The sequence below is a fragment of the Ornithodoros turicata genome, chromosome 10, assembly GCF_037126465.1.
Source record: "Ornithodoros turicata isolate Travis chromosome 10, ASM3712646v1, whole genome shotgun sequence".
NCBI lineage: Eukaryota > Metazoa > Arthropoda > Arachnida > Ixodida > Argasidae > Ornithodoros > Ornithodoros turicata.
Window position 1 is genome coordinate 27,922,915 of NC_088210.1, and position 16,817 is coordinate 27,939,731.

The 16,817-nt window shown below is 42.1% G+C and overlaps 2 protein-coding genes across 3 annotated transcripts; one reads left to right on the plus strand and one right to left on the minus strand.

The window, feature by feature from the left end:
- Window positions 1-543: 543 nt before the first annotated feature.
- LOC135369665 (MLX-interacting protein-like) lies at window positions 544-15,121 on the minus strand. Its single transcript, XM_064603160.1, has 19 exons — window positions 14,658-15,121; window positions 13,024-13,130; window positions 12,827-12,900; window positions 12,580-12,702; window positions 12,252-12,384; window positions 12,084-12,179; window positions 11,090-11,163; window positions 9,301-10,029; window positions 8,097-8,355; window positions 7,869-8,026; window positions 7,703-7,802; window positions 6,553-6,596; window positions 6,326-6,445; window positions 5,721-5,808; window positions 5,477-5,576; window positions 5,089-5,212; window positions 4,504-4,633; window positions 4,307-4,418; window positions 544-4,019 (listed from the first exon to the last, which is right to left on the minus strand). Exons 1-19 carry the CDS (start codon window positions 14,996-14,998, stop codon window positions 3,980-3,982), a joined length of 2,952 nt encoding a protein of 983 aa, XP_064459230.1. The 5' UTR covers window positions 14,999-15,121; the 3' UTR covers window positions 544-3,979.
- A 195-nt stretch (window positions 15,122-15,316) lies between these two features.
- Window positions 15,317-16,816, plus strand: LOC135369671 (uncharacterized). Of its 2 annotated transcripts, none has more exons than XM_064603170.1 (5): window positions 15,317-15,549; window positions 15,607-15,723; window positions 15,794-15,907; window positions 16,085-16,243; window positions 16,370-16,816. In XM_064603170.1, exons 1-5 carry the CDS (start codon window positions 15,460-15,462, stop codon window positions 16,511-16,513), a joined length of 624 nt encoding a protein of 207 aa, XP_064459240.1. In that variant the 5' UTR covers window positions 15,317-15,459; the 3' UTR covers window positions 16,514-16,816. The 2 variants fall into 2 exon arrangements, with proteins under 2 accessions (XP_064459240.1, XP_064459241.1); XM_064603171.1 differs by having other exon boundaries at window positions 15,321-15,549; window positions 16,100-16,243.
- Window position 16,817: the final 1 nt, after the last annotated feature.

Genomic DNA, 16,817 nt, shown 5'->3' on the forward strand with positions numbered 1-16,817 from the left:
GGGACCATTTTTTCCTACACCCGTTATTCTGAGACCACGGCATGACAAAATGGAAAAAAAGAAAACAACCAAGAAAGGGAATTAAAAGCCACGTAGAAGGGGAGTGTTGCATACACAGTTAGCGTGTTGCATACACGTGGAGCACAAAGGGGATATTTACCCTTTGGAAACTTCCATATTCCCATCAAAGGCACCTGTAAATACTAATGTAGCGTATTAAGAGTCAGAGCAACACCGGACAAAAGTGGTGACCACCCATCTTATCAAATGCGTAACTGACTTATCAATACATTATGGCTGTAGAAAAAAAAAAAGTAAAAGTAAATTTGCCAGCCAATGATATGTACAATTTAAAATTTCTCCTCGATATTCTCGATGGATGTGTAAAATAACTTTTTTCTTAAATGTAACTGTTATCATTAAATTTTGCTACATTTTTGCCATCGATATTCACGATGTAGCGTACGGTGAAGAAGCTTCGATCTCCCTGTAGGATGACAGCATGCACAACAAGAAGTAAACAAGCACCAACAGTTATTTACAAATGTTGTACAATTGCTTTTAATCATATACAATTCAGTCATAAGGTAGGTATTTGTAGCATATATGTTCAAGGCGTAAGACTAGAGACGGAGATCGGACATAGACAGAGACATCGTATGGTAATATCAAAAGCATGAACATACACACAACTGTACCCTTCGTGACACTGTGGTACATTAGGTACCATTATTCACAGATATTCCGTGTAAGTAAACGGTTTGGATACCCGGCACATGAAACAAACATGATACACCAGTTATTCGTGAGGACAATTAGCTTATTGCAGAGGTTCAGTGAAGAGATTTAGCAGAGCAATGCTTATCCAGCCTTTGTGAAATGTGGTGATGTCAGTTTATTCGCTTCAAACGAAAAAAATGTTCCTTAAATGGCACTGAACAACGAGGCTCTGGGAAGAATAGAGCCAATATATATCCTGAGCATAAGGACTGCAGAACCAGATTTTTAATTAATTGTGCAATATCCCTAATTTTTTCCCAAGGCATACATTACTCTGCTAGCTCAGCAATAAGAAAACTCTCTAATGAACTTAGTTACTGCATTGTGGTTATGATGACAAGAAGAGATTATTTTTGGCACTAAAAGGTTTAAACCTAACTTAGAGTCTTTCAAGTATGACTTATGTCATACCTCATCAAGCTATATGCCTGGGGTAAGTGGCAAAGAATGCCCTGGTAGCCCAATGATCTAATGATAGCCTAAATTAGATTGAACAAAAAAATGGAATTTCATGGTGTTTTAGGCACGACTGCAACATAGTGTTACTTGAACATTTTTCTTGCAATTAATCAACGATCAGCTATTTATGTTATGGCATTATTGTGCAAATTTTCTGTACTGTAATTGGGAGAGACAGTGTCACTGGAAGAAATAACTTATTTTCTTTACCATTTTCATGTGAACTTTTTCACCTTTCACTTAACTTCACTTTTTTAAGTACTTTTTTTGTCGAGTATGCTTCACAAATATGAGTGCTAAAGGCTAGTGTGTGTTATTCTAATGACACAATAGCTGCCATAAGATGTTGCATCCACCATACAATTGTCTAAACTGGCTACACCGTCAGATAGAGTGAGTACCCTGTCCAAATGAGCCAATTATATTTGGAAGAGCACAAAAGTAATAATGAGCAATTAGTCACCCATGATAGGTGCAAGCTGTATCGTACATAAATAAATGTCTATTTGTACTCAAAAGAGGTTAAGAGAGAAGCAGACGCATTTCAGTTTCCATATTTACAGGTGAAAAACAACAGGGCACAAACAGAGCAAGAATATATGGCACAAAAGCGAAATAAAGTACACAAATAAACCAAAACTTCAATTTGAAATTTTCCGATTGTTCACTCTCGACTCTGATGTGGTCAACAGTAGGTGACTAAGAGTAGAAGCAAGAATAAAATCAAAGATATGTGATTATGACTAACAACAAGGAGGAGCGCTTATTAAAACAATCAGACTGAGTGTTCTTGTAATGTTGTGCTCAATGTTGCTGACAAGTAATAAGTCCAGTCTAGACAGGCACCATACGAAGTTAGAAATTTAAACACACTGCTCTATCTATGACATTATGAGCGGTGCTGCAGAGGGACACACTTCTACATGCGTAAAAGAAAGGAATGGCTTATGAAGTTTGCATATTAATTCTTTGGCTCTATTGTGAAATTACAGTAGAGGCTCATTGACTTAGAAAAAGCTAAAAAAAAAGAGCAAGTAACGACTAAGAGCGTACCCCTGTTAAAAAAATAAGATATTATGCTGCTGCAACTGTTCAGTTCATCGAGCAGAATATATTAATTGATGATCAAATCCTCAACCGATTGATTTGACCAGTCAAACGGTTAAGTGTCAGACCTGGTAAGAAGAATAGCAATGAATGTGGCAATCCAGTAAGGCTTCGGTAACGTCTAAATAAACAGTTCAAAAAAGCAGCTAAGATCGGAAAAAATATTATCTTCTAATTTCTGTAAGGTGTCGGCATGCATGAAAAAACAACAACAACAACAACAACGTGACTGATGAATGGTTAATATGACTGATCAAAACTAGAACGTAACAATACTGAAGACATGTGTACTGGTTGTTGTTTTGAGGTACAATTGGATGAATCACAACACCACCTGCTCGGCTTGTATGCTGTATTGCAAATGTATTACAAATAATGCTGTCTGATGTGATGTGTTCATTCATGATTGCTATGAAAAACAGCAGCCCATTCTTTCACTAGCCAAATAACTGCTCGCTACAAAGCTTAGCTCCGAAAATGGCCTTAGCATCATACCAAAATATTCACAAGAGAGTAGAAAACATTGTCACGGCCATACATATAAGCAACAGCGGGAGCAAAGTAGAGGTTTAAAAAAGTATCAGTCAATGTTGAAGAAATAGCATTTCTGCATAAAAGACAAAGGCTTGGGTCCACTTCCAAGACATGGAAGCATACCACAACAAGAATGCTGACCCACTCCGAAATAGTCTCCCTGTAGAGCGCAGGTAAACCAAGCAAGTGCTGAAAGTTGTGCTCTGAAAGTCCGCCTCAAGAGTGTTTATTGCTGCATATGCGAGAACAAATGATCGCGTGTTTGACATACACGCCGATGTGATAAGTGTGGATGCATATTTTTCTTTTGTACTCATTTAAGATATTGGCTTAATTAATTAGTTTAAATTAATTAATACCAGATGCAGTGAACCACATACTCCAGTGTGACGAGGTAATGTTGGTCATGACTGTCATATTTGTACTAAATGAAACTCAAAATCATTTTACAATCTATGTTGTTGTCTTCGATTCCTTTACGTCATCCAATACACCACTCTTTCTGCAATGCTGAGCAACTTAACGTTGCAATAAGTGTCCTCAATAGGCTAGGCAGTACTAAGCCTATTTCAGTATATTACTGTCTTCCAGCTTATGCAACTTCAACTTATCTTTTACAATCTGTACTTCCTGCAAATTCTGGGACCTGGAGCAAACGTGGGTGCAACATTTATCGTCACGACATTTTCCAACAAGAAAATTACAGGAGGACAAAAGGAGCAAATAAAACTAAAAAAATCGAGACATCCAGCATGCCAAGTCTGGGCACTTAGCACATTGACAGCTATTTCAACGAAAAAAAGAAAAGGTGTTTCTAGGACCTTGTGCATTTCCTCCATTTGCCGGCACAGTGCACTCAGTGCTAGAGTTCCCTTGTCAATTGCACCTGACGAAATGATACACGTACTTGATTGATACATCAAACTCGGGTAAAATACCCCTTGTACAGAAGCTATGCAAACGATTATTACAGTCCTTGCAACTGCATTGTCCATTATATACTCTTCATATAAAAACAACATACTGAAGGCAACTGGCAGAAGCTGTCTCTTCATGGGCACCGAAGGCACAACATATCTCTGTCCTGGTACAACCTCTGCTACCTGTCCTTATGGCTTTCAGATGGCAGCTTTTTATAACTGCAACAAACGGACATATTTACAATCTCACATCGTACTAATCAGTGTTCATTACATTTGGGGCATCAGGCAAACTTTAGCAGGGAAAATTTTTAATGAACCTTAAAGGGACTATCGCATCTGTCGCGGTCGATTCTGAAACTACAGTGCCATTTTACGCCTCGTTCATCACCGACAAAGAAATCGCCGAAAAGGCAACGCGGATTAGCGGAATAGTTTCTGTACAATTTGATGTAATGCATGACAAGAGCAGACGACAGATGTTGATGATCCTTCATTTGCCTTACCGTGATGCTGAATCCCTCTTTGCTACGGCCTGTTTTGCCTCTTCCGGGAGTCTGCCTGGGTCTGTGAGGATGTTTGTCGATGTACTCAGGTACGTCAGTGATGTGAGGACCCCTGGGATGCAACAAAGGAGTAGCAAGAGAGTGTTAAAGCATCGAGAAAGCGTCACAGCCAACCATTACTCCTGCGTATATCATACCTGGTCGGAGGTCCCTAAGTGAGCAATTCTGTTCCACCCACTTCAGGACGGTCTTGCACATTTCATCGAGGCATGCCTTGGAGACAGTCTGGTTGTAAGATTCCAGCAGTGGTTCTAGCAGTAAGCTGAACTATTGTTTGAAGCGGTTATGGAGCCAAACACAGTAAATGTGCATCATAGTTGATGGTTTCAGCTCATTTGCGTAGCAAAACTTGGCAGTGGATATATGTCGATCTATGTGCATGTTTCATGGTTTTAAAGAAACAGAGTCGCTTTATATAATGACTGCCACAAATTCTTCTATTTCACATTTCCCTGAAAGCATATAGTTCCGCAGTTAATTAAAATATATCTGTTAGTCGCCTCACTACACAAGCAACCATTTTCCTAATGGTAGCCAAGTTAGGTAAGCTAATGACAAAAGTGTTTTAATGCTTTTTTTTAAATTTGGTGCCACTAAAAAAAGGAAACCTGTGTAGCACACACATGCAGTGAGGGTGCCTTGGTACAACACTGCCTCAACACGGTAACAAACAATGGTAATTCTTGAAGATAAGAGTAAGGAGTGAGCACGAAAAAGGATACAATCCAGAATTTCCAATTCTGAAGTGTTCTGGCTCTGACGTACTCTTCGAAATTGTCTCTCAAATGGTTGGTTCGCTGGTAAGCGAGAGGCACTCCGGTTGCTGGCAGCTGGCTTTGAAATGAGCTATGAAAGGATCGTGTAACATTTTAGGTGACGCATGTCACACAGTCCAATGATATCAGGCGGCCTTCAGATTAAGATGAAGCTTGAATGTTGGCTATTTCATGTAAAGGCTCGTGTAGAAGACGTTATGACCGTGAAAGCAAATGCAAAAGCAAAGATTATGCGAACATTTAGAAATTATTATTACCATATTTTCTGGACTAGTCACACCTTTGCATAAGTCGCACCCTCCCAAAAATCGCGATTTTATTTAAAAAAACTTACCTGATCTCCTGGCTGTACTTTTCAATCTGTTTGCGCAACTCTTCAGCCTCGTCTTGCTGCTTCTGTCGTTCGGTTTTCAGCGTGCGGATATATTCACCAGCTTCAAAAAAAGTAGACAATATCATAGAAACTAGAAGTCTTAATCACAGGAGCAATTAGGGAACTTACAGAGTCGCTCGTGGTAGCAGCACCACGATTTGGGTGTAAAATATGTACTATTATAAGTATTGGAAAAGGTAAGCACCTTGCTGGAGCATTTGAGCTTTGCTCACTTTCGAGTCTGGGTTTTGACTCAAAGAGGGCAGCAGGTGTCTTAGGGATTCAAAGCCATTCTGCAATAAACCACAAGATTTTAAATCTTTACCTTATGCCCCCCCCTTTTTTGTCAGTGTTGGGAAGTAACTTCGTTAATTGCTATCTGAGAAGGTAACCAGTAACGGAAACTAATTACACTTCGTTAGAGAGTAACTGACTATTTAACTGCTTCAGTAACCAGATGCGGGAACTAAGCACTTTCTTTTGAAATTTTTGACAAGAACAAATTTTTTGAGAACAAAGGTTGTCAAGTAAGTCGATTTGTCTTTGTCGAGCTCATATCGTCGCGAATTCCAGCGCCCATACTTTTTCATCCCCGCTACCTATACTTCGTGGAACCCTAATTTAACGGAAAAAGTTCGATCGCAAAATTTGCCATAATTAATTAATAATTGCAAAATTGATATGTAATTAATTAATTAATGTAATTGCAAAATTAATATGTAATTAATTAATTTAATTAATTGCAAAAATTTCTACGTTTACAATAGGTGTTCTACTGCAACGTCAAGAGATTAAAAACACTACACAGACCTTGATATTAAAGCGTCTTTTCTGCTCCGCATTGATGTGGCACACCCTGCGCTTTTCCCTGTACTGAACCCTTTCCTCGTCAGACTTGGGCCGGAATGGCTTTGCAGTCGCAGCGGAAGGCTAACAGAAGGAATGTGCATAGGTTGCTTCAATTCATTGCAACACACTTCTGAACTCTGGCCAGTTCTCACGAAGTGAAAGCAAGCTATACGGTCACTACTGCATACCGTTGTTTCACTTGTCTTTGCCTGAGAAAGATTATTTGCAGGTGCTGGAATATGAAATGGCATTTTTTTAAATAACTTTTACAAAACATAATGAATATAAAGCAGCACAATGAGAATTCATCGATCCTACTGGTCTACTCTATACGAGGCATTTTTGAAGAAGCTTTTACAAAATTTTTATAATGCATATAAAGCAGCAGAATTAGAATTCATCGATCCTACTGGTCTACTCTATACGAGGCATTTTTAAGAAGGTTTTATAAAATTTTTATAATGCATATAAAACAGCAGAATGAGAATTCATCGATCCTACTGGTCTACTCTATACGAGGCATTTTTTTAAATAGCTTTTACAAAATTTTTATAATGAAGTATGAAAGATGCCTGAATGCGGTCTCCACAGGTGGATTACGATGGGGGTTCCAGGTGGACGTCCTGTGGGAAAGAGCTTACAACGACTGGATGACTAATTGCTTAAAATTAATCAACTTATTAACTAGATGTTTTGGGGGAAATGCAAGATAGCAGAAGCCATTATTTAAATCCATCTTCTTTTTTAAATATCCTGAAACGAGCACGTATTTCAAGATACAAATTGCCAAATTTTGGTATGCAAATGAGCTGAAACTGAAACCATGCACTTTGTGGGCGCAAAAAGAGGGAAAAGGTGTTTTCGTCGAAGGGCCACATGTTTTGTAGCGATCAAGCTGATTGGAATAAACGCTGATCTGTTGGCCAGATAGACCACTTTCCGGCACAGAGAAGCCGAAGCAATGTCGTTTCTGCACTCAAGAAGTGAGTAGTTCTGGAGTCGCCTCATTTGTATACCAACGTTGGGAAATTTATGTCTCAATATAGGTGCTTGCTTCAGGATTTTTAAGAAAGCGGGTGGATTGAAATAACGATTGCCTCCAATTCTGCTGTCTCGTATTTGTACGAAAACATCTAATTAAGAAGGTAATGAATGAGTTTCAGGTATATAGTCATCTAGTAGTTCCGTGCTCTTTCCCACAAGATGTCTGCCTGCCCGCGTAATACGCCCAATAAAAATGGCATCAGTGCTGCTCGCACAGCCTTTTGTTTTTTATCTGTAAAGGATATTTAAAAAAAAAAACATCTTGCATATCTATGTCATAAAGTTTTGACGCACTTGAGTTGCCCTGTTTGGTAGGGTGTGCCAATGTTGTTGAAGGTGCTGGTGGTGGAGTGGCAACAATCAGGCCTCTCTGGATGTTGTTTGTACTTGGTATCTGTAAACAACAGTGCCTTAAAGTAAGCAAAGAGAACAAGCAATACACTAGACAGTGCAAACTCACGGCAGACAGAGTCACCGGCGTGAACACAAAAGTCTGAGGCTGTGCCGCTGCCACGGGTCCGGCCACAGTACTCAGGATAGTGACAGTTGCCGGTGAGGAGCCTCTACTGATTCCAGTAGTAGCTTGTGCAGTTTGAGCATCCCACGAGAACGCATTTCCTGTCAAACGCGTTGGAATCAGTGGCGCCGAAGGGAAATGGAGATGTTCGTGCGCAAACGTAAGACACACCTGATGTGGTGAGCAGCTGCGTCAGAACGGTGCTGGGTTGCGCAGGAGGTGACACAGAGTTGCTAGAGGTAGTTGCTCGTCCTGTCGACATTGGTGAGAGTGGCTTGGGTATGAGTAACTGTGGAGGTGAATGTACTCGTGGCAGGTTTCCCACGGACCCTGCTTGTTTGGCACTGGCCACTACTGCACCGGCAGCAGCGTGCAGCTTGCTATTGCTCTGGGGCGACGACATGCTGCGGGCTCGAATCCTGCCCTTCGACTGCGGTGTCAACAAAGAATACTTTCATAGCAGTAACAACTGTAGTGATGTTTACGTAGTCATGTACAGTGAACCCTCGTTATTATGACCATGGTCGTTCCCGAAAATTCTGGTCATAATGCGGCGCTGTCAGATTATCGGGGGTCGTATTAACGAGGGTTCACTGTAGTCAGGTTCAACCTAAGAATGGCACTTTTATAGGAGCAATGACGTGGCATTTAACGTCGCTCGAGATCCTGCTTCATCTGTCCACCGGGGTCACCGCGCAAAATATTTTCACTCTGAGCTGCGTTATAGCTGTGCAATCAAATTTACAAAAAAAAAAAAAAAACGGTCGGAGAATGCAGCCGCAGACGGCCGACACGACTCTTGCGTGAAGTATTGGAGGCTCCGTGCCTCGTTTCTTTGTTTTTTTTCTTCGTAACTGACACGCCGCTTATACATGCTTGAGCCGTGCGTCACTGGTCACATGAGGGGAGTAGCATACGTCACGACGTCCTCTCGTTCTGTGACGCGCTCTTTTCACAAGGAAAAGAATTTTTCAAAGACGTGCGGAACAGAGCCCTCGCTCTGCAGGTCACCTGCACTCGTCGTTCTTTCGCAGGAACTCATTCTATTCATTTGAGAACACTCTGCACCGAAAAAAAAAAAAAGAGACAAAAAAAAAACTGAGGGGTGACCTCAGTGCTCCCTTAATCCCCACCCTACCCTTCTTTCCTATTGGCTGCAATAGCTAGCTGCATCACAAGTAGTGCAGTCAATGCGTAACAGGTAGTGCACAGACACAAAATCTCTAGGTGCCCTATCTGCGAAACCTGGCGATACTGCAGCGAAAATTTCTCTGGTGCAGTAACTCTGCCAGGGTTGGCGGACTACATTTCGTACCATTCCGAGGTCGTACGTACATATAATAAGGTAGCGAGGTGCTAGCTGATCACTACTTACTGCAACTTTAGGCACTGCAAAGTTGACGCCCTTTCCGCCTCCATTTACGGCACCCTGTCCTGCGTACGCCCCCGTATGGGAAGACTGCGCCCCATAACTGCTGTCGGCGTGAGAGCCAGTATACGAGTGCCGCCTCAGCGAGTGATCAACTCCCAGTGGCTTTTCCTTGTCCGCAAAGCCAGCTACCACAGCTGGCTGGAAGATCCTCTGCGGATCGGCTGCGGACGAGTTGCCTTGCAGCACCAGATTTCCAAACGAAGTAGCCTGCTTTGGAGCCACGGGAGGCCTCTCAACCTTTTTCGGGTAGCTTTGGGACGGCTGGAAGGCAGACCTTTGACGCGGTACGATTTGAGGCGCCATCTGGGGTGACACTTGTGTCATCTGGGAGCGTACTGCAAAGCTCGATGAAGTGTTCTGATTTGGCACAAAGCCATAGTTTCGGATTGTTTGCTCAGTCGGTGAAGGAAGTTGCTGCTGTTGTGTGTGAGGCACACACTGAACTTGGTGAGCGTTCTGCTGGGCAACAGATGTCGCGTACGGGTCACTGGCATTCATGTGAGGTTGTACTTGAAGCGTGTTGTTGTACACATTTTGTTGAAGCTGTCGCTGTTGTTGCTGCTGCTGCTGCTGCTCTTGAAGCTGTTGAAATTGATCCTGCACTGAAGGCTGACGTGCATACAGAAGAGGAGGTGGTTGTCTCTGTTGTTGCGGAAGTTGGAATTCGTCCATCTGCAGTGGGAGCAATTTTTTTGTCACAGAGATGAGAAGAACGCTCGCAGTGGGAATGTGAACAAGAACAGCACCTCTAATAGATGAGATTGGAGAGCACATGTAGGTAACCTCATCCTACCTCACACAGCATCAGGGTGCACATGAAGCACATCAGGGTGCTTCATATTGCAATACTGCATTTCATGTTAAAGCTGGGTGCACAAAATGTCAGGTGAGTTCCAACACCCCCATGAAGGCCCAAGGAGGAATGCAAGAGTATTTGAAATCAGAGGTGGTTACTATAAATAATATTATTTCCGCTTCTGTTTTCAGTGCCTAAGAAATTCAATTTTTCATTTCCGTTACCGTTTCCAGACGATTTTCGGTAGCGGTTTCCGTTTCCACTTCCGGTAAAGTTAACTAAAATAATTTAGTTTATATTTTTGTTTGCTGCAGAATTTGGGTATTTCATGTTTCCGCTTCTGGTAACAAACCCTGCTTTCTGTGTCACACTTGAAGTAGGAAAACGCAGAAGACATACACGATCTTCCCCGACCACTCATACTCAGCACAGATTCCGGCATCAAATTGGCACAATTCCGGTACAAACTCGAGCACAGCCAACCGTTAGTCGCACGTTTACAATGTTGCAGATTCATCTGGATTGGATTGTACCGGATTATTTTATTGTTTCGGTTTCCGGTACAGGTAACGAAAATATTTTTGTTTCCGTTTCTGTTTTCATTTCATGCGGAATTTGGGTGCTTAATGTTTCTCGTTTCTGATAACCAACCCTGCCTCGAATTGAACTTTTTTTTTTTAATACGTTCATTATCACATTTAGACTGCATTTTTCGCATTAGAAATGCGTTCGGGGATTCTGAAATGTGCCGTGATTTTTCCACTTTTTTCCACTTCTCTAGGTTGTGATGGGCCTGCCTGGCAATGCCATTCCCCAACGGTGAGAAAATTCTCGCTGTGATGCCCCTATACATCATTTCAGATAGAAAATGGATGCCAACCCCTTCTGAATGAAGGATCTATATCTTGCCATCATGAAATAAAAGTACTGCCCCACCTGGCTTACACCACCAGTGTCAGCACCAACTGCGCCTTCTTCAGCAAGTGTAGGTAATTTGGAGTTGAGCACATCTGAAAGAAATGAGCGTGTCTAAAAGCTTCACTAAGCAAACCTGCAGCTTCGCGGGGGCAATTCGAATATTGGCTTGATATACCTTATCCTGCTATTGGGATGGGAACAAAGTTCCCCCGATGGGGGCAACAGATCGCTTGCAAAATGCGGGGCGCAATGTGCAGGGGACGTGAGAAAGTCTCCAGGGGTTATGGGAAATGTTTTTGTCTGGAATATTTTTGTCCTGCGGTGTTTTGGGCTAAGGAAAGTTTGCTTCCATGGCTCAGATTTTGCAGATTAGTATATCCATCATCGGAAGACTTTTCTGTTTCTTCTGCGAGTGCATTTCTGCTTCCCATCTACCCCGGTATCACGGCCCTGAGCTTTTTAGTTCTCGCTTTAAAATTTCCAAAACAGAACACTGCAGGATAACACTTATGAAGAACAATCCTGCACTGGGGTTTTTAGTGGTTTTAAAATGAGGCACCAAACAGCCCAGTTTTTAACCGTTTTCAACTTATATATTTCTCACGGTGCACGCTAAACTTTAGCGTCGTAACTCTCATCATTCAAGGCTATGTGACCAGGCTTTAGTCCTTATAATTCTGAACTGAAGATGACGCGATACTTTCTTTTTGACTCTGCAGGTCAACACAAAATGTTGAAACCATCCACACACATTTTATTTCATACCGAAATGCCGTAGGCTCCATTATATACTAGTACCTCGTTCGGCCTAATAATTTTTATCCCCCTATTTCACCACCGCAAGACAATACAGTGTTTGGACCGTTACATTAAATTTTTTTTCACTCACATTCTCACAAAAATTAGTTTCATAGCTGAACACAATAAGCATATGTTATAAAGTTCACATACAGCTCCTGTGATGCCGTTCTCAGGTTTAACATGGGGAAATGACATCTAGAAGCTTGCTCACCAGACAGTGGTTCAAAGGTGTCCATGAAGTCCTCAAACGCTGGCTGCAGTTGGATCAGGCCAGGCTGGATAAAATCTGCAAGTCCCGCTCTGACCGCTACGAAAACGACACTACTGAGCAATACTATTTTGACATCCAAAGGAAAGAAAGAATAATGCTGCTGGTTACCTATTTCACGAGGGTTTGGAAAATCGAACGGTTGGCTCAAGCTGCTGAACAGCGTGTCGGACAAGTCCATAATGAATCCGTCATCTATTGGTTCGCTCTGGGAGAACCAGCGAAAATCCAGGTCCATCGGATACTGAGAGAAAAAAAAAAGACGATTGAGATAGTTATACCACAGCGAGTCAATTCTGTGTGAAAATAGAGAAAATTTTGTGACAAGATCCCCTATGCGAAACTCTTGTGTCTACAGCGATCCTCTATGAACCCCATACGTCCAACATTCTCAATGTGTACCACACCTGAGCAGAGCGTGTCACAAATTTGTACTCACTGATACGGTGTCCTCTCCAGTCTTGCTGGAACCATTCTTGCAAAAATACATTCGCCACTTCTTGTACTCCGCAGTTATATTTGTTACCTTCCGCTTCCAGTACTTGCCCTCCATAACAATGGCCTAAAGTGTGATCAAAGCACCATGTATCTTATACTTTCATGAAACACTTCAGAACTTGGAAGTGGCTAGCACAAGTGTCCAGACAACAGTTCACGTGTACCACGACGAAATATCTCAATTTCACCTCTGGCTTGTTGTGAGTGTCGCCTTCCAGAGGAGATGCAAACTGGCAGACGTGGGGCCTCCGCTTTATCACAACTGGGAAACAGAAATTGGTCAATTTTGAGGGTGTACTTCATTTTCCATGTTTTTCTTTTCTTGTAACCGCACAGACTCGCGTGCGACAATAAATGCGAAAGGCGTTAGGAACATGAACCTTACACTGCATGTGCCATGCCCTCCAAATGATATTGTTCAGTCGAATCTTGTCCTTCAGCTTCAGTTTGAGTCCCTTGAAAGTCTTCCATTTCGGTGAAGTCAGCTTCCCGCTTTGAAAATATTTCAGAAACACTTAGTTTGAAGTGGTCAAACATCCGTTCTCACAATTCCTACTTCATGCACTCGTTTCTTTCTTTTTTTTTTTTTCAAAAATGATATCCGACTGGAATCTATATCCCCCTCTATATCTAACTATATCCCCCCACCTCATGTATCGCCCCAGAAGGGCATTTGAGGTTTTTGTCAAAAATAAATAGATAAATAAAAATAAAGACTGGAAGTGCAGCAATTTAAATGCCTTGTGGGGATCAGCTGACCTTGAATCAATACATTTATGCTAAATGGGTTGAAAGAGGCTGAACCAACAATTAAGACAATCAACGTGTCAAAAAGCGTAGGATGCAGTGATCTCTGAATCAGCATCCCTAGGGTTTGAGATTTGAAACTAGGAGGACACCACAAGGCTCCTAGTGTTACTGCAAAGGGAGCAATGAATGTGTAGAAAACAGGCATACTGGTCACACTCTTGTTATTATGTGCTCGTACGAAAAACCACATATTTTCCAATTTCTGCTATAATTGAATTGTTGAAAATGTGCATATAAATTGCTATGTGATTACTCTTAATTTTATTATAAAACTTTACACTTATTGCTATCAATGACATCGACACCATTCTGCACCATTGTGGTAACCAGGTTTTCAATGGAATGGCTGTGAAGCTTTCAGGCCTGCAGCAATACGTCTAACCTGGGGATTGGGGGGAGAGAGAGGGGGGATGCCCAACTGCCTCTCCTGCATCCACCACTGCCTCTGCCACAGCACTGACACTGACTCGTAACCATTCTTCACGTATGTCCTACGTTTCCCATGCTGACACACACACAAATGTATATGCATTGTATTTGTTAACAAATGTGTTAACACAATGATCAAATACTACAATGGTACTATATGGTATATGTCATATGCAAATAAAGGAATATCAATTTCAACTACAGATTTTTAATCAATCGTTGCTGACGTTTAACGGAAAGCAGATTTGTGAATCACTCTTGACCGTGTTACAAGCAGATAGATTACTTTAAACGCAGATGTCAGTCAACTTTATTATCGCGGCGAGACGTCTTATCTACGAGCAATATTATGCGTCGAAATTCCGTTGTATAGTGCTACAGTGCGTTCCTGAATATTTAGTAGCACCAACGACAACAGTGCACACACCTCTGCTAGAATAGCACGCCACCGTGCCATATTTAGACAGAGCAGTAAGTTAAACGAGGTATCGCATTATTATAGAGCCGCTTATCCATTTCTCAGATACGTGAAATTGCTCGTTACTGATTCCTTAAACCCACATACAATATCCTTCTTCTTGTGCGTTTGTCCGGCGCAGAACTAAATGCGTTTTACCCGTTCGATGATATTCTCTCTAATCAATGCTCTAGATCATGAGATAGAGTTCAAGGGCCCGGTTGGAAAAGACACGCGTTTCTCCCAGCAGCTGCGGCGCTGCTATTTTATGCGACAATAAGTTCACCGTGAACCACAATAACAAGAACATATCAAGTGCTCACCTATAAGCCAGCGTCATACACTCGAAAAGCTTAGTCAGAGATGCATCAATGGTGATGTGGTTAGTAGGCTTCGAGTTTTGCTCATGCTCCATAGACACATCGCCAAAAGTCATCTCTTCGTTCTCCTCGTTCACTGGCTCCATAAGGGATTGCTCCACCTCTTCAACGCAGTCATCTTCCCTTGCTCGTGGAGGATCATCCGTTACGTCAGTATCCTCAATGTCAGACACCATGAAGTGCCCGCTGTGGATTATCTCTGTCGTACTCTTCTTGGCAGTTCTTAACACGTCCTCTTTGTCGATAGACATGGCAAGGCAGTTCATCTCCATGTTCCCAATCATTGGAAGGCAGTGACACAAAAAACGGATACACAACTCACACACTCAAGTTTCGTTACACAATCAGCTGGAATCTAAACGCACGCTAACACTATCCGCCATATTTGTTTTGGTTTCCGAACTTCCGAGCACTTCCGAGCCAGTCCAAGTCGTTGAAAACGATCTCACCAGACGGCGTAGTTCGTTTACAATTTTACAATTTTAATTACATTTCGTAAACTTTCGACATGTTCATAAAATATGCTGAAGGAGATCAACGTCTTCAACGATGCTCCTTTTTTTCGTTTAAACATTTCCTTCTCGTGCAAAACGAAACCGTAGGGCAGTTTGACTGATTGCGCAATGTGAGGAACAGGAAACGAACGAGCATGGGGAAGTAACGGAGCACTGTGTGGGTGAAAGCAAATGGTAAAGCGCGAAAAGGCTTTTTTATGAGGAAGCACAAAGATTGACGCGATCAAAGGATGACGTCAGTTGTGACAGACTGTTTGTGCGATGCAGCAGATGCAAACCACAAGGAAGATGTTTACGCTAGGCTACGGAAATTGAGACAGGTAAACGCGCAGGAGCCAACTACTTGGGTATAGGTATCGTGACGTACTCTTTTACAGGAGCTGGCTGAACTTAGGTTGCACACTGGTCACGATTATTATAAAAAACTGGCTGAGCTTGAAGCGGAGTGCTGTGACAAGGATAGGGAGATAGAGGCTTTGAAAGAATGCTGCGAGGTATGGCACACGACTGGTGCATATCCAAGGCGACATGTGCTAATATATGCTACATGACACGAATTTTCAGAGGTTCCGAAATGAGATCGTGGCCTTGTTGGAAATGGTACACAACAATAATGACGAAAAACTAGCTACTGGAGCAGACTGCATCCCTCTTCGTGACTTGCCTCCAGCAGCAGGCGTAAGTTCTTGCCATTGACAACACAGTTCAAAACAAGACCGTAAAGAGGGCTGCGGCCTGATCGAATTACCTTTGTAGCCTTTCCTCCTGCGTCCCTTTTGTCCACTCTCTTGAAAAAAAAAAAAAAAAGTGAGATACTAAACTATGGAATTCATAAAATGTGTTGATGCTCACAAGGTCATTCTGAAACAGGCTTCTCACATTCGGCTTCGATTGCGAGCCTTGGAGAGGCGTGCCGAGGGAGCCGAAGAGCAAGTTCACAACATGTGCCTGCAGTTATCCAGAAAGACCATAGAACTGAACAAGCTGCAGCTGCTCTACTCAAACCAAACTTTGGTATGAAGTATTGTGGTCTACGTTGTTGTTGAGCTCGTGCATTCCTCAGTGCCCTCAGAACATGGTTTGTAAATTTTCCAGCAAAAAAATGCGACAGTAAGCATGTTTTAAATTTCCTCATTTCAGCGGTTGGTGGAGCTGTCAAGATCTCATAGCACTCAGGCTACATCAGGAGTATATTCTGGCAGGTCTTCGATGTCCTGCCCTCCTAGTGCCTTGTCGCCAAAGCTGAATGCATACGCCAGTTCGGATAATCTGGATCACAGATAGCAGATTACGAATACTTGTTAGGGGTCACATGACCATTCCAGTTATCACTGAAGTGTTTCCTGGTCACTCATATTCATTATGGCAAGTTGCTGTTCAGCTGCGCATCTTTATCTGCACATCTAGAGTATTTACTGCTGTTGATGCTTTTAGAGGCTTTATATTTTGTACTGTGCATTCCCTTGAGAGCAGAATGAACTCGCATGTGGCAACAATCTTCTGTACCACTTCAATACCACCATGTCTACCTTTGAGGCAGACCTTGTTACATTTGCTTTCACTTTTAATAAAGATATATGCATTTTTT